The sequence below is a fragment of the Staurois parvus genome, unplaced genomic scaffold (genome assembly GCF_062004578.1).
Source record: "Staurois parvus isolate SC_StPar_1 unplaced genomic scaffold, SC_StPar_1.0 ptg002160l, whole genome shotgun sequence".
NCBI classification, from domain to species: domain Eukaryota; kingdom Metazoa; phylum Chordata; class Amphibia; order Anura; family Ranidae; genus Staurois; species Staurois parvus.
The window spans coordinates 79,351-107,303 of NW_028319956.1; the positions used below are offsets into that span (position 1 = coordinate 79,351).

The 27,953-nt window shown below is 46.0% G+C and overlaps 1 protein-coding gene across 1 annotated transcript in view; it reads left to right on the top strand.

The window, feature by feature from the left end:
• Positions 1 to 27,736, top strand: part of LOC149432321 (prolactin-releasing peptide receptor-like) — a 72,034-nt gene extending 44,298 nt beyond the window's left edge. The window contains exon 2 of the mRNA XM_089665247.1: positions 23,241 to 27,736. Within this exon, the coding sequence (XP_089521373.1) occupies positions 23,241 to 23,874 (634 nt within the window). The 3' untranslated portion in view covers positions 23,875 to 27,736. The remainder of the gene's footprint in view (positions 1 to 23,240) is intronic.
• Positions 27,737 to 27,953: the final 217 nt, after the last annotated feature.

The window sequence follows — 27,953 nt, forward strand, 5'->3', positions numbered from 1 at the left end:
TGAGTGAAAAACAGTCAAAAAAGATGAGTAGGGAAAAAAATGTCAGTGGCCTCCACCTGTAAAATCATTCCTGTTTTGGGGATCATCTCATTGCTGCCCATCTAGTGCACCTGTTGTTAATTTCATGAACACCAAAGCAGCTGAAACTGATGAACAACCTCCTCTGCTATTTACCTGACCAGATCCATATCCCAGGAGTTTCACTGACTTGATGCTAGACTCTGATTAAAAAGTCCTCCTTTAATTTTTTGGAATCAGTGTATTATGTTCCCCAGCCCGGTGTACTGACTTCTGCAGGTTATTGATGGGTTTGGAGCGGCCAGTCTGATGTCTCCGCTGGAGCGGGGATGTTTTCAGACCAATTACATAAAAACATTGATTACTTTGTACAAAAAGCAAATGGAAAGTCACTGCCTTGTATAACAGAGTGCAGCTGTTGCTTATCTACACACCGCCTGAACCCGCCATCCGAAAATCAATCGGAAGAAATTGGCTGAAGATGTGTTTTTCTCCAGATTGGTAGAGGAGGATTAATGGGTTTTGTAGAAGATAAACTAATCTGTGCTTTATTTAAATGTTGTTATTATTATTATTATTATCATTATCCAATTATTATTATACAATTATTATTATACAATAATAATAATAATTATCCAGGATTTATTTAATGTCATCAATTTGCACAGAGCTTAGCAAAATAAAGAGAGAAGGCAGAGTTACCATCCAATTCAATACAAGAGGGTCCTGCACCTGAGAACGTAAAATCTAAAGGGAAGGACAATTGATGTTATATATACAGTGGGGCAAAAAAGTATTCAGTCACCACCAATTGTGCAAGTTCTCCCAATTACAGAGATGAGAGAGGCCTGTAATTGGCATCATAGGGAGACCTCAACTATGAGAGACAAAATGAGAAAACAAATCCAGACAATCACATTGGCTGATCTGGAAAGAATTTATTTGCAAATTATGGTGGAAAATAAGTATTTGGTGAATATGAAAAGTTCATGTCAATACTTTGTTATATATCCTTTGTTGGCAATGACAGAGGTCAGACGTTTCCTGGAAGTCTTCACAAGGTTGGCACACACTGTTGCTGGTATGTTGGCCCATCCTCCATGCAGATCTCCTCTAGAGCAGTAATGTTTTGGGGCTGTTGCTGGGCAACACGGACTTTCAACTCCCTCCAAAGGTTTTCTATGGGGTTGAGATCTGGAGACTGGCTAGGCCACTCCAGGACCTTGAAATGCTTCTTACGAAGCCACTCCTTTATTTCCCGGGCGGTATGTTTGGGATCATTGTCATGCTGGACCCAGCAAGTTTCATTATCAATGCCCTTGTTGATGGAAGGAGGTTTGCACTCAAAATCTCACGATACATGGCCTCATTCATTCTGTCCTGTACATGGATCAGTCGTCCTGGTCCCTTTGTGGAGAAACAGCTCCAAAGCATGATGTTGCCACCCCCATGCTTCACAGTAGGTATGGTGTTCTTTGGATGCAACTCAGCATTCTTTCTCCTCCAAACACGACGAGTTGTGTTTCTACCAAACAGTTCTATTTTGGTTTCATCTGACGATATGACATTCTCCCAATCCTTTTCTGAATCATCCAAATGCTCTCTAGCAAACTTCAGACGGGCCCGGACATGTACTGGCTTAAGCAGGGGGACACGTCTGGCACTGCAGGATCTGAGTCCCTGGCGGCGTAGTGTGTTACTGATGGTAGCCTTTGTTACGTTGGTCCCAGCTCTCTGCAGGTCATTCACTAGGTCCCCCCGTGTGGTCCTGGGATTTTTGCTCACCGTTCTTGTGATCATTTTGACCCCACGGGGTGAGATCTTGCGTGGAGCCCCAGATCGAGGGAGATTATCAGTGGCCTTGTATGTCTTCCATTTTCTAATTATTGCTCCCACAGTTGATTTGTTCACACCAAGCTGCTTGCCTATTGCAGATTCAGTCTTCCCAGCCTGGTGCAGGTCTACAATTTTGTTTCTGGTGTCCTTCGACAGCTCTTTGGTCTTCACCATAGTGGAGTTTGGAGTGTGACTGTTTGAGGTTGTGGACAGGTGTCTTTTATACTGATAACAAGTTCAAACAGGTGCCATTGATACAGGTAATGAGTGCAGGACAGAGGAGCCTCTTAAAGAAGAAGGTACAGGTCTGTGAGAGCCAGAAATCTTGCTTCTTTGTAGGTGACCAAATACTTATTTTCCACCATAATTTGCAAATAAATTCTTTCCAGATCAGCCAATGTGATTGTCTGGATTTGTTTTCTCATTTTGTCTCTCATAGTTGAGGTCTACCTATGATGCCAATTTCAGGCCTCTCTCATCTTTTTAAGTGGGAGAACTTGCACAATTGGTGGGGACTAAATACTTTTTTACCCCACTATATATATATATATATATATATATAGATAGATAGATATTATATAATATTATATAGATATATATTTAATAATTGTAGGGGGGATTTGATGGAGAAAGAAAAAGAAATGATTGAGTGGCGGTGAGATAGGCTTCCCTGAAGAGATGAGTTTTCAGGGATCACCTAAAGATGGGCAGAGTAAGAGATGGCTGGACAGATTAGGATAGGGAGTTCTTGAGGATAGGTGATGCTCTAAACAGATTGGGGAGTTTCAGAGGTCGGTAGAGGCTCTGGACAGATTGGGGTAGTGAGTTTTAGAAGGGAGGAGCTCTAGAGAGATTGAGGTAGGGAGTTCTAGAGGATGTGAGAGGCTCTGGCCAGTATGGGGTAGAGTTTCAGAGGATGGGACAGGGTCTGGAGAGATTGGATTTGGGGGCTCCAGAGAATGGGAGAGGCTCTGGAGAGATTAGGGTATGGAGTTTCAGAGGAAGGGAGAGTCTCTAGAGAGGCTGATGTAGGGATGGGAAAGGTGCCAGAGTTTCAAAGGATAGGAGAGGCTCTGGACAGATTGGGGTTTGGAATTCCAGAGGACAGGAGAGGCTCTGGATATATTGGAGTAGGGATTTCCAAAGGACATGAGAGTTTCTGAACAGATTAGGGTAGAGAGTTACAAAGAATGGGAGGGGCTCTGTACCAATTGGGGCAGACAGTTCATGAGTATGAGAGAGGCTCTGAGCAGATTGGGGTAGGCAGTTCTAGAGGATGGGCGAAGCTCTGGAGAGATTGAGTAGGGAGTTTCAGAAGAAGGGTGAGACTTTAGAGAGCTTGAGGTAGGGAGCTCTATAGGATGGAAGAGGCTCTGGAGAGATTGAGGTAGTGGGTTCTGGAGGATGGGAGAGGTTCTGGCCAGATTGGGGTACAGAGTTTCAGAAGATGGGAGAGGCTCTGGAGAGATTGGGGTATGGAGTTTCAGAAGGAGAAAGAGTCTCTAGAGAGACTGGTGTAGGGAGTTCCAGAGGATGAGAGAGGCTCTGGATAGATTGGGGTTTGGAGTTCCAGAGGATAAGAGAGGCTCTGGACAGATTGGGGTAGGGAGTTCCAGAGGACAAGAGAGGTTCTGAACAGATTGGGGTACAGAGTTCCAAAGAATGGGAGGGCCTCTGGACCAATTGGGGTGGAGAGTTCAGGAGGATTGGAGAGGCTCTGGATAGATAGGGGTAGGGAGTTCAAGAGGATGAGAGAGGTTCTGGACAGATTGGGGTGGGTAGTTCCAGTGGACAGGGGAGGTTCTGGAGAAGTCCTAGAGCTGAGCATGGGAGGAGGTGATAAGGGAGATAGAGAGCAGGAGGTCTTGAGAGAAGCAGAGAGGACAGTTTGGATGATATTTTGAGATGAGGTTAGTGATGTAGCTTTGGGCAGAGTTGTGGATGGCTTTGTATGTTGTCTTTGGGTGATTGGAGGCAGTGGAGGGTTTGGCAGAGAGGGGTGGAGGACACTGAGTGGGGGTCAGTGGAGGGATTGGCAGAGAGGGATGGAAGGCACTGAGTGGAGGTCAGTGGAGGGATTGGTAGAGAGGGATGAGGACACTGAGTGGAGGTCAGTGGAGGGATTGGCAGAGAGAGGTGAAGGACACTGAGTGGGGGTCAGTGGAGGGATTGGCAGAGAGGGCTGGAGGACACTGAGTGGGGGTCAGTGGAGGGATTGGCAGAGAGGGGTGGAGGACACTGAGTGGAGGTCAGTGGAGGGATTGGTAGAGAGGGATGGAGGACACTGAGTGGAGGCCAGTGGAGGGATTGGTAGAGAGGGATGGAGGACACTGAGTGGTGATGAGTCTGGCAGCAACATTCAGGATGAGCTGAAGGGGTATAGTCTGTGTAGAGGTTGGCCAGCGAGGAGGGAGTTGGAATAGTCAAGGTGAGAGATATCTACAGCAAGGCAACTAACTAGAGTTCCGACGAAGGTATTACATCCATCAGCAAAGAGCAGACCACTAGAGTTTGCCATCTTATTTTCTTGCTATTAATGATGGTCTCCACCATAACTGAAGTGTATGTCTCAAGGCAAAAGAAAAAAACATACTCCGTACATCTGTGCAATACATGAACATTTTGAAGCTGATCTCCAGGTCCAAGATGAGACCTTCCCGTCTCACTGCAGGAACAAAAACAAGTTGGGCTGATCTATGTTCAACCATTCTGAGAAGTGTTGCAATCTATGAATTAATACAAAGCTTCCTCTGATTGGCTGAGGCAGAGAATTGGGCTGATGACATCATGAACTCCAACTCATATTGGATCGTGCTTTGCTGGGTTTTTTGCCTTCCTCTAGATCAGTGGTTCTTAACCTTGTTGGAGGTACTGAACCCCACCAGTTTCATATGCGCATTCACCGAACCCTTCTTAATTGGAAAAATAAAATATGATTTTTAAAATTCAAAACATAGGTATATATTTAGGTATATATTTATACATAGGTGCTCAAAATGAACAAAACCGTTAAGAACAAAGAACAAAACCATTAAAACATGATTTTCACACAAAAACAAAAACATAATAATGAATATTTACTGCACGAATCATATGAGTCGGGTGTGAGTCTTCACCTCTGCCGAACCCGCGAGACTGACTCACTGAACCCCTGGGGTTCGATCGAACCCAGGTTAAGAACCACTGTTTTATAGTAATTCATCCCCCATAGTAATTCATCCCCCATATAGTAATTCATCCCCCCTATAGTAATTCATCCCCCATATAGTAATTCATCCCCCATAGTAATTCATCCCCCCTATAGTAATTCATCCCCCCTATAGTAATTCATCCCCCATATAGTAATTCATCCCCCATAGTAATTCATCCCCCATAGTAATTCATCCCCCATATAGTAATTCATCCCCTATAGTAATTCATCCCCCATATAGTAATTCATCCCCCATAGTAATTCATCCCCCATAGTAATTCATCCCCCATATAGTAATTCATCCCCTATAGTAATTCATCCCCCATAGTAATTCATCCCCCCATATAGTAATTCATCCCCCATAGTAATTCATCCCCCATAGTAATTCATCCCCCATATAGTAATTCATCCCCCATAGTAATTCATCCCCCATATAGTAATTCATCCCCCATATAGTAATTCATCCCCCATATAGTAATTCATCCCTGTCAGGGCAGGAGCCGAGGAACGGACAGGCAGGCCTAACAATGTAACGCACTGGCTGACGACAACCACCACCCACAGACCGAAGTCCCTCAGGGCACGGAGTCTAAGTCCCAGGCTGCCCTTCACCAGGGCCCCTGATGGTGGGGATGGACTTGACGCAGCCAGGAACCAGGTCGCGGCCCCTGAGACACCTCAGCTGCGGTAATGGCCGCCGCCAATGGCGTGTAGCTGGTGGAAGAGACAAAAGAGTAGTCAGACAGGCCAGGGTCAACAACAACAGGACAAAACAGTACAGGACAGCAGACGAGAATCACAGGTCACGAGCCGGGTTCAGCAACAGAGGGTCAGATCAAAGGAGAATACAAAGAATAGTCAAGTCACAAGCCGAATCAGATACCAGGAGAGTCACGAGAGTCAGAACAGAGTAATAGCAACACCAAGACACAAGACACAAGTGCAAAGAGCATGTGCGGGCCACAGGCTTATATGTCAGCAGCCACGCCCCTCTGGGGGGTGGACCTCAGAGACCTGAAGGCATAAAAGGATTCCCACCATGCACAGCAGAATCCAAGATGGACGCCAGCACATGGAGTAACATAACCTCAGGGAAAAGGTAGGACCTTGACAATCCCCCATAGTAATTCATCCCCCATATAGTAATTCATCCCCCATAGTAATTCATCCCCCATAGAGTAATACATCCCCCATAGTAATTCATCCCCCATAGTAATTCATCCCCCATAGTAATTCATCCCCCATATAGTAATTCATCCCCCATAGTAATACATCCCCCATAGTAATTCATCCCCCATAGTAATTCATCCCCCATATAGTAATTCATCCCCCATATAGTAATTCATCCCCCATAGTAATTCATCCCCCATATAGTAATTCACCCCCCATAGTAATTCATCCCCCATATAGTAATTCATCCCCCATAGTAATTCATTCCCCATATAGTAATTCATCCCCCATAGTAATTCATCCCCCATATAGTAATTCATCCCCCATATAGTAATTCATCCCCCATATAGTAATTCATCCCCCATAGTAATTCATCCCCCATAGTAATTCATCCCCCATATAGTAATTCATCCCCCATATAGTAATTCATCCCCCATATAGTAATTAATCCCCCATAGTAATTCATCCCCCATATAGTAATTCATCCCCCATATAGTAATTCATCCCCCATAGTAATTCATCCCCCATATAGTAATTCATCCCCCATATAGTAATTCATCCCCCATAGTAATTCATCCCCCATATAGTAATTCATCCCCCATAGTAATTCATCCCCCATATAGTAATTCATCCCCCATATAGTAATTCATCCCCCAAAATAATTCATCCCCCATAGTAATTCATCCCCCATATAGTAGTAGTAAGTAAGTAGCAAGTAGTAAGCCAAGTCCCCCCTGTGTCAATTCACGTACCTTTGCTCCGCGCGTTCCTCTCGCCGTATTCCCGCGCCGTTCCGGTCTTCAGGGCGGACTGTGAGAGGAGCCTAGCTCCTGGCTATCAGGATGTGAGTGGCAGCGAGACTGGCCAATCATTGCATTTGAGCGCGCTGCCCTGGCTGTTTTTTTTTTTTGATCACGCTGCAGAGTCCCTGCCGCCCGAGAGGAGGGAGGGGAGCGGGCTCCCGCCACACAAGAGCCGCATTAAAGCGTGTAAAGAGCCGCATGTGGCTCGCGAGCCGCGGCTTGCCAACCACTGGGCTAAGCGATGTTGCGTGACCACCTGCAGCCAATGATGGACAAGCGGGGCATGTCATCACGAATCATATGAGTCGGGTGTGGGTCTTCACCTCCGCCGAACCCGCGAGACTGACTCACCGAACCCCTGGGGTTCGATCGAACCCAGGTTAAGAACCACTGCTCTAGATCAACTGTGGGTGGAGGATTATAACTTTTTTTTTTTTTTTCTATGGTTGAACTGGATGGACTTTTGTCTTTTTTCAGCCAGACTAACTATGGAACTATGTAATTCAGCCAATCAGAGGAAGCTTTGTACTCATTGATGAAAATACAAGGCTTCCTGTGAATGGCTGAGCAGCAGTTTTTGTGCCGGGAATTCCCCATCTCGCTTCCAAAACACCGCTCTGTATACTGTAGGTAGCGGAGTAATTAGTTCATTTGGGCCAAGCCAAAACCTTACATCAGGGGTCTTCAAACTAAGGCCCTCCAGCTGTTGAGGAACTGCAAGACCCATGAGACATTGCAAGACACTGACAGCCAGAAGCATGCTTTCCAAAGGCAGAGGCATGGTTAGACCCATAGTTCCTCAACTATGCCAGAAATCCAGTGAGCTCCTAATTTCCTAAAGAGATAAGATTGGGTTTGCCCAATCAATTCAATCAATTGGGATTGACTCATGCTTGTCCGAACCCGTAAAGAAGCTGTTAGCACTAGTCCAACCAACTGCTGGTAGGGCATTTGACCTAATATACCCACAAATTAGGTCAATGTAATTGAGATGTGCCATATTGCAGTGTGGCTATATTAGGTGAAAGATGTAGCATCCTTATGTAGATGGGAGGGAGGCCAGGTGGAAGTCACCCAAGAGGGAAAGAATGACACATGGAGGTCCCATTTTAAAGGAAGTATATTGACCAGAACGTTCCAACCACTCTGTGACAACATTTATGCAGGGGCTTCAATTGTCAGAAACATCTTGCAGTACTTGTGAAGAGCGAATCTTGAGAACCTACAGCACCTGGCATAGGGCGCGCCTGCAGGCAGTATGCAACAAGACACTAGAAGCAGAAAGGTTCCTCACAGTATTCTCAAACAGTCCCTATACTGTCCCTCCTCCTCTGGAGCCTTTTCCTACGCTAGGCACACTCTCCCTTATCCTACAGGTTCCCATCCCTAACTTAACCCTGTGCAAAATGCACGCCACCTGCAGTGAGCCAGGGCTTTTTATGAGCACCACCCTCACTAAAGAAGGCCACAGAGGTCATCCAGGACAGCAGCATCCCACTGGACAGCTGCTCACCCGATGACACATACGGAGGCCTGAGAGGAACTCTTAAATGGACTCTGATGGGGACCCTTAAGTAAGGGACCCCAATCCAAAGGGACGCATTTATTTACAAAACTGATTTTTTTTTTTCAGCCCAATAATATTTAGAGACCCCTGTTTCAAATTAAAGTGGACTTGGATGAGTGCTGATATAACAGTCAGTGGTTTGGCATTCTGGGACACAAATGATAAAGGAGTCAGACAAGACCTCCTGACATCGTAAAGTCAACATGGATCTTCCAATTAATGTCCATCAAGTCTGATCTTGGTACACTGTGAAATTTCCCATCAATCATTTCATGCAAGGGGGGGGGGGGGGGGAGTGTCGGCACCAAGCTAGATAGGACATTTCCTTGTCACAGATCCTAAGATTTATGTTGAATAAATTGCCAATCATATTACAAGTACAAATCGCAGTAAAAACTTTGCTTGGTCTAGAGTGATATTTGTGTAACAATTCCTTATAACGTCAAGCTAGAAAAAACAATATATGTAGCGCACCCCCAAAGAAGCCACTAATAGTGGATTACTTCCCCCGAATTTAGTGCAAACCCAGCCAGGCACACAGTATTTACTCCTTCTCTCGAGTTCAATACGGGATCATTTACACTTGCTTCGACTAACACGCATTAAAGTGCCTACCACTTCAGCATGCTTTTTTGATGTGTTTTTGATGCTTTGGCAATGTTTCGGTGATCATTCAGTGATGCTTTTTTGAAGCTTTAATGAAGAATGGTAAATGCCCTGTGTATGTTAACTGTTTGTTTTAAAGGGACCCAGTAGAACCCCCAACTCAGCTGATCTCCCACTCAGTAGTACCCCTAGCTCTGCTGATCCCCTGCTCAGCAGTAATCCCCAGCTCTGCTGATCCCCTGCTCAGCAGTAACCCCCAGCTCTGCTGATCCCCTGCTCAGTAGTACCCCTAGCTCTGCTGATTCCCTACTCAGTAGTACCCCTAGCTCTGCTGATCCCCTGCTCAGTAGTAACCCCCAGCTCTGCTGATTCCCTGCTCAGTAGTAACCCCCAGCTTTCCTGATCCCTTGCTCCATAGTAACCCCTAGCTCTGCTGACACTCTGGTTTGCTAATCCTCCTCTCTCTCCAGTCCCTGCTCACCTCAAACTATATTGCTCCCATGCTGCGCACTACATGTGATATCTAGTAGTTTCTCCTGCTCTGGTCCCCAGCTCTGCTGATTTTCCGCCACTCAGTCCTCTCTCTCCGGTCTTTGCAGAATTTCCGCTATAGTGTTCCCATGTTGCACACCACGTGTGCCGTCTGCTAGTTGCTCCTCTCCATTCCGGATCTCGCTCACCTTCCTGCTGCTCCATGTTGCACACCAGATGAGATGTCTACACCAGACACTCTCATACACATGAACTGTTAGTTGGTTTCCCAGTGCATCCTGGGATATCTTATACTTGCAATACTTCCAAAAAAAGCCAAGCTAGCTCTGAATAAAAGCCGCTCAAAACTACTTCCCAAGTTCAGGTCAGCACTCACAATGCCACTGGATCATTGGTTGCCTTCTGATATCCACCAGGCACTCTCCATTGAGGGAGAATTAAGCTCACAATATCACAGGTCAGCTGGATACCCTCCTTCAACTTCTGCAAGGTACTGACTTTTCTATCAGAGGAAAGTCCCCCGACCAGACTTTGAAATAGGTCCCTCAAGCTATCCTGTAACTGGGACCTCGATGACCCTCAAGCAGCGTTCCAGCAGACTGCCATGATGGGCAGAGCCCCCTTAGGCTAAGGACTGTTCTAGCAGGACTGGACCTAGGACCCACACACATCTGCCCCAGGCCTCAGAGTATTTATGGGCTCTCCGGCCACCTACTGGTCACACCATTAGATTGGCTGTACCCCCCCATATATATTCAGTCTGCTTTTTTGTCTTTCCTCCCACTGTGATTCTAAATTCGTCTAGAATGCAGGGGGACATAATCAGACCAGCGGCCTATGAAACACTGAGCAGACTAAAGTACTCAATACCTGCACAACAGGCTATAGAGGGGGCACTGCATATAATTGGATCTTACAGGGAAATTCTGAGTGGGGAGTATCTTGAATACGTTCACCAATGGAATGCATTCAGGACGCTTGTTGAGTCAGGGAGCTATGACCCGGGCCTAGAACCAACAGTAGGGATAATTACAGGAACAGAAATGGGACAAATCTTAGAGAAGAGAAAGAAATAAGAAACAAAGCCACACTCCATAAAGGTCACATCATGATGTTTAATCTATACAGTTGGCTTCCAACACAGTCCCTGCCCTATCTCTATGAATAAGCCCAATCAGTGTGAAACATATTAGAGGGGCGTGGCTTATGGTGGGGAATGGGTCGGGAGCCAACTACATTGATTAAACTTCATGGTTTGACCTTTATAGAGTATGGTTTGATTCTTGAGTTTGCTATATATGCGAGTGTAGGCAGGTGCCTACTTGGGGTTATGCTCTATGTAGGTTCTTCCTCGTGTTGTTCTGTGTAAACTGTGTGCTATATGATTGGGTCTATCACCAGGCTACTTGGAGGTTAGGTAAGGGTTAATATTGTTGGTTAATGAGAATAAAAGACAAAAACCAGGGGCAAAGAGCCCCTAGGTCAAGCAGGTCCAAAAAAAGGTCAAACTGCAGCTTTTAATAGACATATATAAACCATTTATTGCAGTAAAATACACGGATGAATGAACATTGTAAGACAAGACAATAATGGAAAGAAAAACCTCACCATCACCAAAAAGACAATAAAGGAAGAGAATGACATGGTCGTCCAGGGTGACGCCGTGCGCGCAGTAGTCCCAACACCCGATAGGTGAATAATAGGCCCAAAGATGGTATATATAATCCAAAAAGAGAGAAAATACCAGAGAAGATTATAAAGAAAAAACTGGAAACCACATAAATCATGAACATTGCATTATAGCTATATCTCCTATATCTCAGAAATAAACAACGACCTTAAAAAAGGGATGATCATTAATGGAGGTAGCTAATAATGTTGTTGGCTCCCAGGTATTTATAGCAGGGAAGGCGGCAGAGCTATAAATCCAAGTGGTGGCAACCCTGTGAGGGACTGCAGAACCATCTGATTCATTCCTGTTTTCAGCTCCCTTTTTGGCGGGTACCCAATCAGGGTATCAAAAACGGACCTACCTTAAAGGTGGACTTTGAAAATTAGACTTGAATTACTTTGTAGAGGTAGGAGATGGGGCAGCCTGAAGTTAGAATGGGCAAAGCAAGGGAATTTGTGTATGAAGAGTATTTTGATGATCAGTTTGTAATGTGGATGAAGCTCCAGTAAAGCTTTGGAAGTTTCTGTTTGCTCTGCCTGGTCTGAAGTTATTTTAAAGGGGTGCATGTATGGTGTATCAAAGTACTAGGGCTTAGAAGACGGGGATGAGGAAAGTTGGAAGAGAAGCTGCGTCCATGTCTGAGATGCAAGAAAGCTATTCAACTGAAGCTGCAATACCAATACTTATGACAAGTGGATCAGGGTTAGGTGCTAAAGCATCCAGACAGGCAGGAAGTTTGGTGACATGGCTCCGGTGCCCTGGTAATGAAGGAGCTTATGAGCTTGGCTCCTTCCCTAACAATCAGTACCCCACATACTGGGTCTGATGTTGCGGCACGAGGCACCCTGAGGATCACATGCCTGCATGTCCCAGGAGATGGAGAATGAGCCCTCAGGGGTAACAGAAAGTGAGATGAAGAGTAAGAATGGCTTCCTAGTATCCAAGCATAGTGTTAGGCCAAAGTCAAATGGCCAGAAATGCTGTATCAATAGAGATCAATAGAGGGAGAATTTGTGTGGAAGTCCAGAGCATGGAGATGTCTTGGAAATTCGCTTTGAACAAATTTTTCCTTACCGTGAGTACTCGCAGTTGGATGCGCAGAAATCCCCCATAAAGCTGTGCGAACTTCGCTTACCGCGACTGCAGCTAAACTCCACGATTCCTGCGCTCCCAACTGGTTTAGCTCTGTTGAGATGTGGGGAAATGGAGCTCCCGTTACCCAGGAATGATCAGGCGACACTCTCAGGTTGCTGTTGGAATTCACATAGAGACTGGCTTCAACCCCAGCATCCGGTTTTATTCAAAGCACACACACGCCCCCCACATGAGTCAGGTCAATCCCCTCCCACAGAACAATGCATGGGGAGTGTCTATACACAGAATATACATTCCAATTGGAGCGTAGCCTTTCCTCTTATCTATACTGGGTGCCAGTTACACCAGTCCTCCCCTCCCCCTATGAGCTCTCTGAGGAGAGCAAACTTCCCATATCCTATCAGCTCCTAGTAGTATGTACATTCTCTGTACAAGCATCCCTTAGATTAAACAGTGTCAGTCTGTATCTCAATGGGCCCGATACGATCTTTATTAAAACACATCCATCCAGATACAGTTTCAGGTCGGTAGTAGTTTGTAAGATATACATGAGCCTACACGCGGAGTTCGCACTACCTGGCGCCTGGCCATACGAAGTCCATGTGGTACTATGCTGCTGATATCTGAATACAGGCCCGCGGCCTACCGCCAGCGGCATTCGCATCCAATGCCGTGGTGTATACACGCCGGTCTATAAGCGCAGATCTGCCATCTCATCCATTACCGAGCTGAGTACTGTAATACATACATTGTACATGCGCATGGCCCAATTGCAGCCTTCAGAGCTCTAATTAAGCCACACGAGAGACATATGAATAACATTAATATATGACACATTTAAAGTTCAACCTGTAAATACAATATTTCCATGACAGAGAGAACATCAGAACTGTGTTGTGTAGACTAAAGAGGTGACCAGGCACGTGGGGTAGAGTTGCTTCTAAGAAGGAGTACCGATTTAACCTCCCTGACAGTATGATTATTTCAGATTTTTGGTGCTGAAAGCGGTACCATTATTTTGCATGGAAATTTGGCGTTTTTTATTGTCGGCCTGTAATTTTTAGGAATAACTCACTGAAATCTGTCCGGACAAGAGTCTAGTAAACATCCCGGGGAGGATAAAACTTTAAACACGAAATCATAAATTATAATTTAATAAATAATCATAAAAAAAATTAATATAATAATAATACATTTAATTCAATAATATAATCAAACCAAAAACACTGAAATGTGAAATAGAGCGCCAAGTTCGCACATCACTGAGCTCAGTTGCAGAATCGATTTCAGTGTCTGATGAGGAATTTCCCCCACCAATCATTATCACTCAATTCTGCAAGTGGTTCTGATTTACTATCGCTGTTCTCTAGCCGCTCTAAAACCGCGTCTGACCTAAAGGGACGCTTTTTGGACGCCATGGACGTTTCTCAGTTTCCAGGCAGAAAGAACAGTAAAAATGCAGGCAGGGCGCCGGACAAAGCACTCGGGACACAATGTATGTGAAATGGTTTGATACAGGAATGTTATACTATGTGATTTTAGTGGATTTAGTGAATGTCACTTTTTATCATTTTAAAATTTCCCGCCAGTTCCATCCCCCGTACGTCCCGACGTCGCAGGGAACAGAACCCGGAAGACGGATGCGGCATCAGCCGGGAGGAGATGGCCGGGGACACTGCAGGAGGGACATCGCGGGAGCGCAGGACAAGGTAAGTGACCGAAGAATCGCGGAGCAGCGCCGCATGGTAAGCCCGAGTGTAGCTTGGGGGGGTTACCGCGTGTGGTACTGAAACTTTACCCCGACCTACACTCAGGAATACCTCCAGGGAGGCTACTGCTGCAACAGTGTGATCAGCGACCTCAGCAGGTAATTCAGGCATTAGCAAATACTATCTCCAGATTCCCCATAGGGGTGCAGTAAGCTTTGCCCAAACAGAGGCGGACAAGCTTTCACCAGACATTGGAGACCAGCAGTCTCTTCCCTGGAGTCCATTCTTTGCCCAGTTGTGGATTTTTCTTTGCCCAATTCTGTGCCCATCTTGGATATTGGAGCTGATTGTGACTCCCTGAAGGCTCGTAGCCAGCTCCCCATTGTGTATGCATGAGGCCTAGTAGCTCTATGAGACTGGTGCTTCAGCCTTATGGAACTGGACATAGGAGAGAAGAGTAAGACCATTCATGAACAGGGCAATAAGGAGAGAGAAAAGAGGGGGAAAGAGGGACAGAGTGGGGGTAAGGGAAGAGAAGGAAAGAGGCCAGTTGCAGCACTACTACACTCAGAACCATTAGCGCAGGGGCAGCCTGGCACACAGTAACAGTCACTCTTCTGGCTCAATTAACAGTCTACGGGTGTAAGCTGAACTTGGATAGGGTGCACGGATCTGTGGGATACTCCAGTAACACACTGCAATAACTAGAGGACTTCTTATTTCAGTCCCTCCAGTAGCAACTAAAGGAATGTGTAACTCTTGAGACACTATAAGAACCGTCCCAGTTTAGCAAGCTCTGGCACCGATGCCCAAGAGATAGTAGCAGCAAACATTCACCAGGATCCTACACTCAGGTCTGTACTCACGATTTCCTTGGATATTCAGATGCCTCCTTCCAATCTAATCAAGATAACATGTTTCAGGGACTTGCCACTTCTTGCTACATATTCTGAGGAAGGGGCAAGCCCCTTAAACATGTTATCATGATGACCAGCTTCTCTTCTATGGTTTGACATGGTTTGACTGCTCTCCTAGGCTTTCAGTTGGTCCTCACCAGCCGTTGTTTGGGTGGTCTTTCACTAGGTGTATAAGATCACATCCAGACACATGACTTCCCGCGAACGCTTCCTCTCAGTGATCCTGGCGGCCTCCATCCACACACTCCTTCCACAGTCCTGAGGTTCCTAGTCATCCTCCAGCTTCTGGGAATATGTGTTTCTCCTCTCCACTGGCTTGGTGATGTATCAGTTTGGGCACTCCTGCATGTCATGCTTTTTAACATTAAAGTGAATTTTGATTTTATCTGTTCCTGGGCTTGTGACTTTTTATTGAATTCCACAGGGCTAGGAGCGCTCCATTATTTGTTGTTTTGAGCCCGTCAGGCTGGGAACTATTATTATGGACAAGGAGCCCTCTGCTCCAGACTTCAGATTATTTATACTTCCTCCTAGCCACCTACTGAGCACCCTTCCCCAGGGATTGGCTGGGACCACATAAATATTCATACAGTCACTTTGACTCTCCCAGCCCACTATTTTCCAGAACTCTCCAGAAAATGAGGGGGGGAGCAGACAAACCCTCAGCAAATGAAATTCAGAGCAAACACAATCACAAGCTGCTTCACTGATGACAGAGGAGCTAAAGAACTAAATTTACCTAACCTAACTAGCAACTATCTGGAAGGGTGCTATGCCGCCAGGAAAAAGCAACGCGTTTCAACTGATCGGATCTCAATCATGGATCAGCCAAAACTCATTGGCTCCATGGAGCCATGATTAAGGCCTGATTGGCCAAAATGTGTTGGCTCCATGGAGCCATGACTAAGGCCTGATCAACCGAAACTCATTGGCTCCATGGAGCCATGATTAAGGCCTGATTGCCTGAAATGTGTTGGCTCCATGAAGCCATGACTAAGGCCTGATCAACCGAAACTCATTGGCTCCATGGAGCCATGATTAAGGCCTGATTGGCTGAAATGTGTTAGCTCCGTGAAGGCACGATTAAAGTGTTACTAAACCCACAACAGTAAAATCAGTCTATATATGCAGTAAAGCATGCTTGTTATACTCACTGTGGTATCTAAGGGGTTAATCCTCTGCATTGTGTAAAAAGACCGTTTGCTCCTGTCTTCTATTATCCTCCCCTTGTTCAAATGTCCTCATCTTATCTCTTGATAAGACATACTGAAACATAGCCATTCTACACATGCTCCGTTTAGTGTGTATTTCTAAAGTGTTTTTTTTTTTCTTGGGAGAGTGCATGTGATCAGCACAGGGCCAATCAGCACTGTCTAAACAGAGGTCAGGGGTTCTGCATCCTCCTAGTGCAGAAAGAAATCTCCTCCTACAAGTTTTAATCAGTGCTCTGCTGAACACTGATAGAAGTCACAAGACTGCTGTATATTGCTGATTAGAAAAGGTGTTTAGCAGTTTATATTTACTAAAACCATTTAATTTCCATGTTCTGTGTACTGTGGGAGACCAGATATAGTGAATGCGGGGTCCGGGGAGAGCGGATATAGTGAATGCGGGGTCCGGGGAGACCAGATATAATGAATGCGGTGTCCGGGGAGAGCGGATATAGTGAATGCGGGGTCCGGGGAGAGCGGATATAGTGAATGCGGGGTCCGGGGAGAGCGGATATAGTGAATGCGGGGTCCGGGGAGAGCAGATATAGTGAATGCGGGGTCCGGGGAGAGCGGATATAGTGAATGCGGGGTCCAGGCAGAGCGGATATAGTGAATGCGGGGTCCAGGCAGAGCGGATATAGTGAATGCGGGGTCCGGGGAGAGCGGATATAGTGAATGCGGGGTCCGGGGAGAGCGGATATAGTGAATGCGGGGTCCGGGGAGACCGGATATAGTGAATGAAGGGTCTAGAGAGCGGATATAGTGAATGCGGGGTCCGGGGAGAGCGGATATAGTGAATGCGGGGTCCGGGGAGAGCGGATATAGTGAATGCAGGGTCCAGGGAGAGCGGACGTAGTGAATGCGGGGTCCGGGGAGAGGGCGGATATAGTGAATGCGGGGTCCGGGGAGAGCGGATATAGTGAATGCGGGGTCCGGGGAGAGCGGATATAGTGAATGCTGGGTCCGGGGAGAGCGGATATAGTGAATGCTGGGTCCGAGGAGAGCGGATATAGTGAATGCGGGGTCCGGGGAGAGCGGATATAGTGAATGCGGGGTCCGGGGAGAGCGGATATAGTGAATGCGGGGTCCGGGGAGAGCGGATATAGTGAATGCGGGGTCCGGGGAGAGCGGATATAATGAATGCGGGGTCCAGGGAGAGCGGATATAGTGAATGAGGGGTCCGGGGAGAGCGGATATAGTGAATGCGGGGTCCGGGGAGAGCGGATATAGTGAATGCGGGGTCCGGGGAGAGCGGATATAGTGAATGCGGGGTCCGGGAGAGCAGATATAGTGAATGCGGGGTCCGGAGAGAGCGGATATAGTGAATGCGGGGTCCGGGGAGAGCGGATATGGTGACTTCAGGGTCCGGGGACAGCGGATATAGTGAATGCGGGGTCCGGGGAGAGCGGATATAGGGAATGCGGGGTCCGGGGAGAGCGGATATAGTGAATGCGGGGTCCGGGGAGAGCGGATATAGTGAATGCTGTATGCAAGACTGGACTGAGACAAAAAATAGGCCTGGGCACTTTGAACTGAGCAGCCCAAAGCCTGGGGACCCTGTACTCGGAGCCCGGTGGAGGGATGCCAGGGCCTGGTCGCAATAGCAACCTTTGCGACCCTGGTAGTTCCGCCACTAGTGTCTGTAGGTTTTTATTTAATTTTTTACAATTTATTTTTTTATTATTTTTTTTAATTTTTTGTAGGAGAAAAATAAAGAAAGAGAGAAAGACAGAAGGAAAGAAAGAAGGAAATAGAGAAAGAAAGAAGGTGGGAAAAAGGGGAAAGAGAGAGAGAGAAAAAAAGAGACATATAGAAGGAGGGAAAGAAAGAAAGGAAGGAGAGGCACAGGAGACAAAGTGAGAGAAGGAAGGTGGGAAAGAAGGAGGGGAAAAGGGAGACAGAGAGAGAGAGAGGGAAAGAACAAGAGATGTACAGGAAGGAAGGAAGGAAAGAAAGAAAGAAAGAAAGAAAGAAAAAGAAAGGAGAGAGAAAGAAAGAAGAGATGAGGGGGGCGCTGAAGAAGATGGAGGGGGGGGCGGCGCTTGAGAAGATGGGGGGGGCAGGTGATTGAGGAGCTGGATAGGAGATGTGGCCTGGCGGCACATAAAGGAACGGAGAAATCCTATGCAGGCGGCCCCGGCCCACCAGGCAAATGCCCGATGAGCCGTCTGGCCAGTCCAGGCCTGGCTGTATGTCACTGTCCCCAATAAAGGATAACCGTTTGCTGACACCCACCAAAGTGGCAGCTTTTCATTGAAGCTTTGTAGAGGCCGGCGCCTGTCTAAATGATGACTTGGACAGAAGCACTGAACAAGGGAGCGGCTGCTTCGTGTCAAAGGATAAATGAATAAATATTTGAAAGTTCAAAGCAATTACGGGAACAGAATTTGGTATGTAGAGATGATTTCTATCAGGCAAGTCTCTGCACCAGCCAGAGAGGGAAATTACGGTCATTTTGCTGAGTCCTTTTCCCTGAAAACAGCAACTAGTACAGAGGAACCGGCTTCAGCCTAACGTTACATAAATGTCAAGCATCTCATTTTGTGTGGCGGTACGGGAACGTTCGTAAACATCGCTGGCATTTCCCGCAGTAATTCACACAAAGTATATCATTTAACTGTGGCGCCCTGCATGCCTTTAGGTTGCAGTGTCCCGATCTGCTGCCCATGTCAGCTTGATCGGTCTGCAAAAAAATACAAAAAATAATTGGTTACCAAAGAAATCTGTTAGGTTGCCCTTGTGATTCACACAACCCGCTACAATACGTGGAACCATTCCTGAAAGACATATTGGGGTATTTTTCCTAATGGGAATCCTAAGGACTTGTTCACACTGGACTTCTTCCCAACCCCCATGGAAGAAAAATATAATTGAAATATATTTTAAAAATATTCTTCCCAAATATATTGACATATATTTGAAATGCTACAATTTTGGCCATATTCCATATATATATATACACTGCATGTTGAAATTAGTTTTTATTACAAAATATATGAAAAATATTTTTAAAAATACATTTTCAAATATACTGCATGTCTTTGAAAATACAAATCTACATTTTTGGAATGCATTTACAAATATATGTAAAAATATATGTTAAAATAACTTTTGTATATGTTAAAAAAAATCTGAAGAATATATTTTAGAATATAAAGTCATTAAGGTTTGGTGGCTGACGTTTGGCAACTCGAACTTTCAGCTCCCTCCACAGATTTTCAATTGGATGAAGGTGTGGAGACTGGCTAGGCCACTCCAGGACCTTAATGTGCTTCTTCTTGAGCCGCTCCTTTGTTGCCTTGGCCGTGTGTTTTGGGTCATTGTCAGGCTGGAACACCCATCCACCACCCATTTTCAATGCCCTGGCTGAGGGAAGAAGGTTCTCACCCAGGATTTGATGGTACATTGCCCCGTCCATCGTCCCTTTGATGTGGTGCAGTTGTCCTGTCCCCTTAGCAGAAAAACACCCCCAAAGCAGAATGTTTCCACCACCATGTTTGACAGTTGGGATGATGTTCTTGGGGTTATAGGCTCCTCCTTCTCCAAACACGGCGAGTTGAGTTGATGCCAAAGAGCTCGATTTTGGTCTCATCTGACCACAACACTTCCCACCAGTCCTCCTCTGCATCATTCAGATGTTCAGTGGCAGACTTCAGACAGGCCTGGACATGTGCTTTCTTGAGCAGAGGGACCTTGCGGGCACTGCAGGATTTCAGTCCTTGTCGGCGTAGTGTGTTACCAATTGTTTTCTTGGTGACTGTGGTCCCAGCTGCCTGGAGATCATTGACAAGATCCTCACGTGTAGTTCTGGGATGATTCCTCACTGTTCTCATGATCATTGACACTCCACGAGGGGAGATCTTGCATGGTGCACCAGACCTAGGGAGAATGACACTTGTTTTGTGTTTCTTCCATTTGTGAATGATTGCACCAACTGTTGTCACCTTCTCACCAAGCTGCTTGGCCATAGTTTGGTAGCCCAGTCCAGCCTTGTGTAGGTCTACCATCTTGTCCCTGACCTCCTTGGACAGCTCTTTGGTCTTTGCCATGGTGGAGAGTTTGGAATCTGATGGTTTGATGGCTCCTGTGGACAGGTGTCTTTTATACAGGTAACACAATGAGATTAGCAGCACTCCCTTTAAGAGACTGCTTCTAATCTCAGCTTGTTACCTGTATGAGAGACACCTGGGAGCCAGAAATCCTGCTGAATGATAGGGGATCCAATCCTTCTTTCCCTCATGAACATGCAGATCAGTCATCATTTGTTAGACGCATTTCTGCTGAATTTGTTGTTGTATTCTGTCTCTCAGTGTTACACCGAACATTCCATTGTTAGACCGATCATTTCTGTGTGAGGGGCGAACATTCCATTGTTAGACCGATCGTTTCTGTGTGAGGGGCGAACATTCAACATCAGCCGGGGAGCAAATACACATTTCCTTCACTGTATCTCATTTTAAGAAAATCAAGTCTTGTATTGAGCTAACATGCAAGGTTGGTGCGCATTTTGTTTCACTTTTCAGTACTGGTCAGGCTTCCCCAGCCTTGTTAAGAGCTGCACAACCTTTGATCCATTTGGTGGACGAACTTCCATAACTGGTCCACCCACCCTTGATCTGGGTCCCTGAGAGGTGTTGTTTCTATTAACACTTTGTAAACTCCAGCTGCTCAGTGCCTACAAATACTGTTATTATTCATAACTGCTATTCTATTTACAATATACAAGATACCTACAGTGAAGGAAATAAGTATTTGATCCTTTGCTGATGATCCTCAGCCAGGGCATTGAAAATGGGTGGTGGATGGGTGTTCCAGCATGACAATGACCCAAAACACACGGCCAAGGCAACAAAGGAGCGGCTCAAGAAGAAGCACATTAAGGTCCTGGAGTGGCCTAGCCAGTCTCCAGACCTTCATCCGATTGAAAATCTGTGGAGGGAGCTGAAAGTTCGAGTTGCCAAACGTCAGCCACCAAACCTTAATGACTTGGAGAGGATCTGCCAAGAGGAGTGGGCCAAAATCCCTCCTGAGATGTGTGCAAACCTGGTGGCCAACTCCAGGAAACGTCTGACCTCTGTGATTGCCAACAAGGGATTGGCCACCAAGTACTAAGTCATGTTTTGTGAAGGGGATCAAATCCTTCTTTCCCTCATGAACATGCAGATCAGTCATCATTTGGTAGATGCATTTCTGCTGAATTTTTTGTTGCTATTCTGTCTCTCAGTGTTACACCGAACATTCCATTGTTAGACCGATCATTTCTGTGTGAGGGGCGAACATTCCATTGTTAGACCGATCATTTCTGTGTGAGGGGCGAACATTCAGCATCAGCCGGGGAGAAAATACTTAAGGTGTAAAATGGAAAAGCGAGCGCTACGCAAATGTGTCTATATGAGCCGCTAGAACACCAAAAAAAGGTAACCAACCAACCTTTCAGTAAACAATGGAAAAAAGAGAGGGATCAGTGCAGCGCTAGAATTATGAAAACATCAAATAAGTACTCGATGTAAATGCCCTAAGCGTATAAGCAAAGGCAGAAAAAGAGAAAAAGTGAAAAATAAAAATAAAATGCAATCCGCTATTCAGTTAATAATGTCAAAGTACACAATAGTCCAAATTCCCATGTCAATTGCTGTAAGGGATGTGTTGCAGTTCAGAGGTAAAGGTCCTTAAAACAAATAGATTGCGCACTCACCAGAAGTGCATATAAAATACGCATGTAGAGAGATATATATAATCTTCAAAACATCTCAGTCAACAGGGTTCTGGTCAGGTCGCACTCTACATCATCCTCCGTCTCACCGTAATCAACAATTACCATGGTTCAGTATGGGCGTCAGAATTCCCCTTGGTCCAACCAGGCACTGTGGAAGGTGGTGCTCTCAAAGAGAGCCCAATAAGGGACGCCACATAGTGTAATGTTGTATTGAAACAAGTTTATTCTCAAAATAGGGTAAAATAAAAGATGCTACTGACCATAAATATAGTTGGCCACATGTGGTGGCTAGATGTCCATGTGCTGTAGCCCTGACGCGTTTCGTGCGATGCACATTCTCAAAGGGTGCAGGGCTTACCTTATATACTTATGTCCTTCACTGTATATCATTAAGAACTGGGTCTCACCCTGGGATGGGTCCCACCCAGGGGTGGACAGACCATTGGGAAACTCAGGCACTGCACGAGGGCCGGGGTCAGTGGGGGGCCCCATGAGATGCCCATGGTATATTTTTCATGGGCCTTTTTGAGATTGGGGAAGGACACAGGGGCCCCATGATCCCCTATTGCTCCGGGGCCCCATGAGTTGTCAGTCCACCCCTGGTCCCACCTACAAGCTCTTTGTATCTGGCAGTGCGGGAAGGACAGCATGCCATGCCCACCAGAGCTATGGTGCTTGGGGGAGGGAGTCTGTGGCCAGCAGGATAGAATCCACATGCCGGCTGCAGTAGGGGTTTATGCTGCCCATCTCACTGTATGCCATGTGATGGGCTCAGGATACATGACCCCCCCCGCACGCAGAAATATGGAGAAGTGGAAGAATGCGGGGAGTGGAGGGGTGGCCGGACACCCTTGACAGTACCACTTTAAATCTTTTCAATATTCCTAAATAAAAGTATCTATTCTGTTTATCCACATCTAATTTTATTCTGGGCAGTATTCCTAATTCTCCTGCAAAAAGGCCAATCTTTCCTCATTAAGGCAGTCATTACCACAAAACATTAATTAGACATAACAGACGTCCTCTGTCAAACCTGCAGACAACATTACTATGCCACAGCTGTGCGGTGGGTGAAAGAAACACGTAACAAACATATAACCGCGATCCTTCTTTGTTAGCAGCTACATTACTCTAAGCAGTAATTAAGGTAACAGGAGACAATTCAAAAGCCCATGTAAGTGCATCATCACCGCGGCTACTTGAAGACTAATTATGTGTCCTGTTTTGTTTCTCGCTAGGTACTATGCAACAGTGCACCCTTTAAAGAAGAGAATATCTGTGACGACCTGTATCTACGTGCTGGGGGGGATCTGGCTCCTGTCCTTTGCCTTAGTTGGGCCAGCCATTGCTCATACTTACCACATAGAGTTCCAGCAGCAAGGCTTCGCCATTTGTGAAGAATTTTGGTTTGACAAAGAGACAGAGAGGCTGGCCTATGCCTATAGCACCTTGATCATCACGTACATCCTGCCCTTGTCCGCGGTATCCCTGTCGTATATTTGCATCTCCGTCAAGCTGAAGAACAGAGTGGTCCCTGGCCATCCTACTCAGAGCCAGGCAGAGTTTGATAGACTGCGGAAGAGGAAGATCTTCAGGCTCATCGTGCTGGTGGTGACAGCCTTTGGGATCTGTTGGCTTCCCATTCACGTCTTCAACATCATTCGGGACATTGACATCAACCTCATCAACAAACATTATTTCCTGCTTATTCAGCTCCTATGTCATTGGTTCGCCATGAGTTCCTCTTGCTGCAACCCCTTCTTGTATGCCTGGCTTCATGACCGTTTCCGCAGTGAGCTCAAGAAGATGTTCACCTTTAAACGTAAAATCATTCCCACCAACAACTGTGTGGCGGTCAGCGTGATGCTCTGATGTCCTAATCACTCAATACCCTGTACCCAAAGCCATTCATTTCATTCACGTAACACAGAGAGGAAATATTTGACTCTTCATCCATGCTGTGACCTACAAGTCCCAATAAGAGACTTTAGCTCAATACTGTGAAGGTTTAGCAAGAGGTTCAAATACACTATTTGGCCAATGGTTTTTTGAACACCTGACCATCACATCTTTATGAGCCTTTGGACATTAGCGTAGGGCCTGGGTTTGGCTTGGGCTCAATCCAAACCTACTGTATGTTCTGCCTCACCCAAAAGAACCCTTTCAGCTCAAGACAGTCAGTGCCAATCAGAGTCCAAGGCATTCCTCGCCCTGCAGTTGCATGTACACAAAAGGGTGGGGATGCTCATGACATCACTGACCTATTGTGGTCACATGGTGGCCAACTTATTAGGTCTATGATGAAGGAAGGAAGCTATCAGTGGTGGACCTGATTGACCCAGAGCACTAACAGCTTCCTTCTGGGTTCGGCATGGGTTTTTAGGTCTATGATGAAGGAAGGAAGCTATCAGTGGTGGACCTGATTGACCGAGCACTAACAGCTTCCTTCTGGGTTCGGCATGGGTTTTTAGGTCTATGATGAAGGAAGGAAGCTATAAGTGGTGGACCTGATTGACCGAGCACTAACAGCTTCCTTCTGGGTTCGGCATGGGTTTTTAGGTCTATGATGAAGGAAGGAAGCTATCAGTGGTGGACCTGATTGACCGAGCACTAACAGCTTCCTTCTGGGTTCGGCATGGGTTTTTAGGTCTATGATGAAGGAAGGAAGCTATCAGTGGTGGACCTGATTGACCCAACCCTAACAGCTTCCTTCTGGGTTCGGCATGGGTTTTTAGGTCTATGATGAAGGAAGGAAGCTATCAGTAATGGACCTGATTGGTCCAGCACTAACAGCTTCCTTCTGAGTTCGGCATGGGTTTTGGCCAAGCCTAAGTCAAACCCAAGCTGATCCCTACCGATAACAGATTTCACTCTTCTGGAAAGGCTTTCCACAAGATTTTGAAGTGTGTGTCTGAGGAAATGTGTGCCCATTGAGAATAAAAGGGTCTGTGGATGGGTGGACTTGGCCCACAGTCAGCATATCAAATTATCTCAAAGTTTTCCAATAGGGTTGAGATCTCTGTGTCACACAGGCCACTTGCTTCAGACCAAACATCTCAAACCATGTCTTTTGGAATTGAGCCTCGTGGGGCTGAATTCAATAATTTCGTAGGAAGGTCAGTATTCCTTTGGCCAGACTTTACTGGAAAGACAAGCAACCAGGGTCATTCCTGAAACTACTCTTGTCTCTCGTGACCTGAGAAAGGTAGGCACTGCTACTACAGTGATCTCTACTAGCTTTCGGGTCCTGTGCTAAGTGGCTGCCTTGCTGCTTACTGAACACAGGAGGTCACTTGCTCAGAACAAGCACCATTCAGAGCACACTTTGCATTTTATCAAAACATGCAAAGTGTTCTGTCACTGAACGAGGAGGAGATTGTGACATCACTGCTTCCCTTCTTCATCTCATTCAGAGACTTTGCGTATATTGAGTAAATGCAACGTTTTTCGTGAATAGTGCCCTTGTCAAGTGAGCAACCTTGTCTGGATCACAGTAGTAGCGGTGTAGTAACAATGTCTACTTCAGGGATTTCCAGTTTTTAGAGGAATCCCACAGGTATGAAATGACTATACTTATATTGATCCAAGCTAGTCCAATGTAACTATGTAAAAATCGCTATACCTACACTTCAGCTCTAATAGCCCTAGACTTAGAGCATGTAAAGGGCTATATTTTTCTAAATCTGCATCATTATTAAAAGCTTTATTACCTGTGAAAGAAGGCAGTGAATATTCACTATTCCCGCTGCACTGCTGTGATGCAGTGAAATTGTCTCCTGAAGTTCACTGGGATGCTTACACTTCAGGTAGTGTTGATCTCCTATACCATCCTCAGGTCTCATTGGTTCCTTCCTCTTGTGGGGTAGGTCTCTCGAAGTTCACTGGGATGCTGACACTTCAGGTAGTGTTGATCTCCTAGACCATCCTCTGGTCTCACTGTTTCCTTCCTCTTGTGGGGTAGGTCTCCCGAAGTTCACTGGGATGCTGACACTTCAGGTAGTGTTGATCTCCTAGACCATCCTCGGGTCTCACTGGTTCCTTCCTCTTGTGGGGTAGGTCTCTCGAAGTTCACTGGGATGCTGACACTTCAGGTAGTGTTGATCTCCTAGACCATCCTCGGGTCTCACTGGTTCCTTCCTCTTGTGGGGTAGGTCTCTCGAAGTTCACTGGGATGCTGACACTTCAGGTAGTGTTGATCTCCTAGACCATCCTCGGGTCTCACTGGTTCCTTCCTCATGTGGGGTAGGTCTCCTGAAGTTCACTGGGATGCTGACACTTCAGGTAGCGTTGATCTCCTAGATCATCCTCAGGTCTCACTGGTTCCTTCCTCTTGTGGGGTAGGTCTCCCGAAGTTCACTGGGATGCTGACACTTCAGGTAGTGTTGATTTCCTAGACCATCCTCAGGTCTCACTGGTTCCTTCCTCTTGTGGGGTAGGTGAAGCATGAAGTGGTAGAAAACACACAGAAGCCTGGAGTGCAGTAACCAATGTATTGAAGAACTTGCAAACATTACAGCAGCCCAGCGTGGAAGTCACCTCACCAGGACTTACAGCCAATACAGTAGAGATTAAGTGGTAGTAGGCCCAAACCGAAGACAGTGCTTGCCAAGGGAGGGGGTGGAATGCGGCCTTGCCAGTCCAACCCAAAAGGGAGTTTTCTGAGGTGAAGACATTCACCATGAGCTGTTCCTAATCCTCTGGAACCTCTCTCTTCCACTAATGCTGTCCGTGACAGATGGGTATGCTCTCCCTACAGTAGCCTTTTTGCTAATGTTCACCAAAACCTGGGAGCAGGGACTTGAAAAGACTCTGCGTGGTCACGATGGTCTATGGCATCCAGGGTAACCTGAATGCACCATAATCAACCATAACGCTACTCCAGGGAACCAAAGAAATCATGGAGAAAACAAGTTTCTCTTGACTTCCCTCTCTAGCTGCGTTGCCACTCCGTATAAGCGCCACCTACAGTGGAGGAACTTGATTGCACCTGCCTACACTCTGACCTCAAGTCACAGTGAACTTTGAGTGTTGATTTACAGCATCAGAGCGGTGTTGTTGGGGGCTGTATTTCAAGGTAACAAAGCTTTAATAACAATGTTTTAATGGCAAGGTCGTTTAATGCTATCCCATATAGAATAATGGAAGATCTTGGTTCCACAACAGGTGAAGAACATCAGATTGCCCGACTGTGAGCTTACAAAAGGCAAAATAACTGCTCGTAGGATGATGGTCATTAACATTTGAATTTATTGCAACAAAATGGCAGACAGCTCAACCCTGGATGCCTGGACTTCTATGTACCCATCCTGCAAGGACCAATTCTCTGTAGGATCCCAAAGAATGTAGAAGAAGATTAGTGATAAACAATTGTGCCTTCTAATAAGGAAGTCCTTCTCTCTATGGACGGTGAAACTATTTTCAAGGGTTGGAGGTGGGAAACCATTTTAACTTATTATTAGCACAAGGGCTGCTACTATTTGTAAATCTTTTTTGCTGCCAGAGAGACATTTCACGGGTTGCAGATCCACATGGGTAGGAATCAGTCAATATGGCATAAGCCAAAATACAAATGATCTCATCTTAATACCTAAAGACATTGCTGCAGTTGTGTGCTAATTAACTGTCCATCTGCAATCAATTATTGTGAATATCAGCTTTCCATTTTCTGAAATGATTGCTTTTCATAGAACAAAAATATAAATGAAATTTGAAGAATAAAAGTTGCAAAAATAAACTGGTCTTGTGTGAATTATTTGATCTTGGATTGTATCTTTGATTTTATTGTCACCCCTTGGCTTATGCACTCTGTTGGTTTCTGTATGTTCAGTATCTCACAGAAGTGAGTACACCCCTCACATTTTTGTAAATGAGGGGCATCCTCAAATGGAAGGTGGAGGAGCGCAAGGTCTCTAACATCCACCAGCTCCGTGATGTCGTCATGGAGGAGTGGA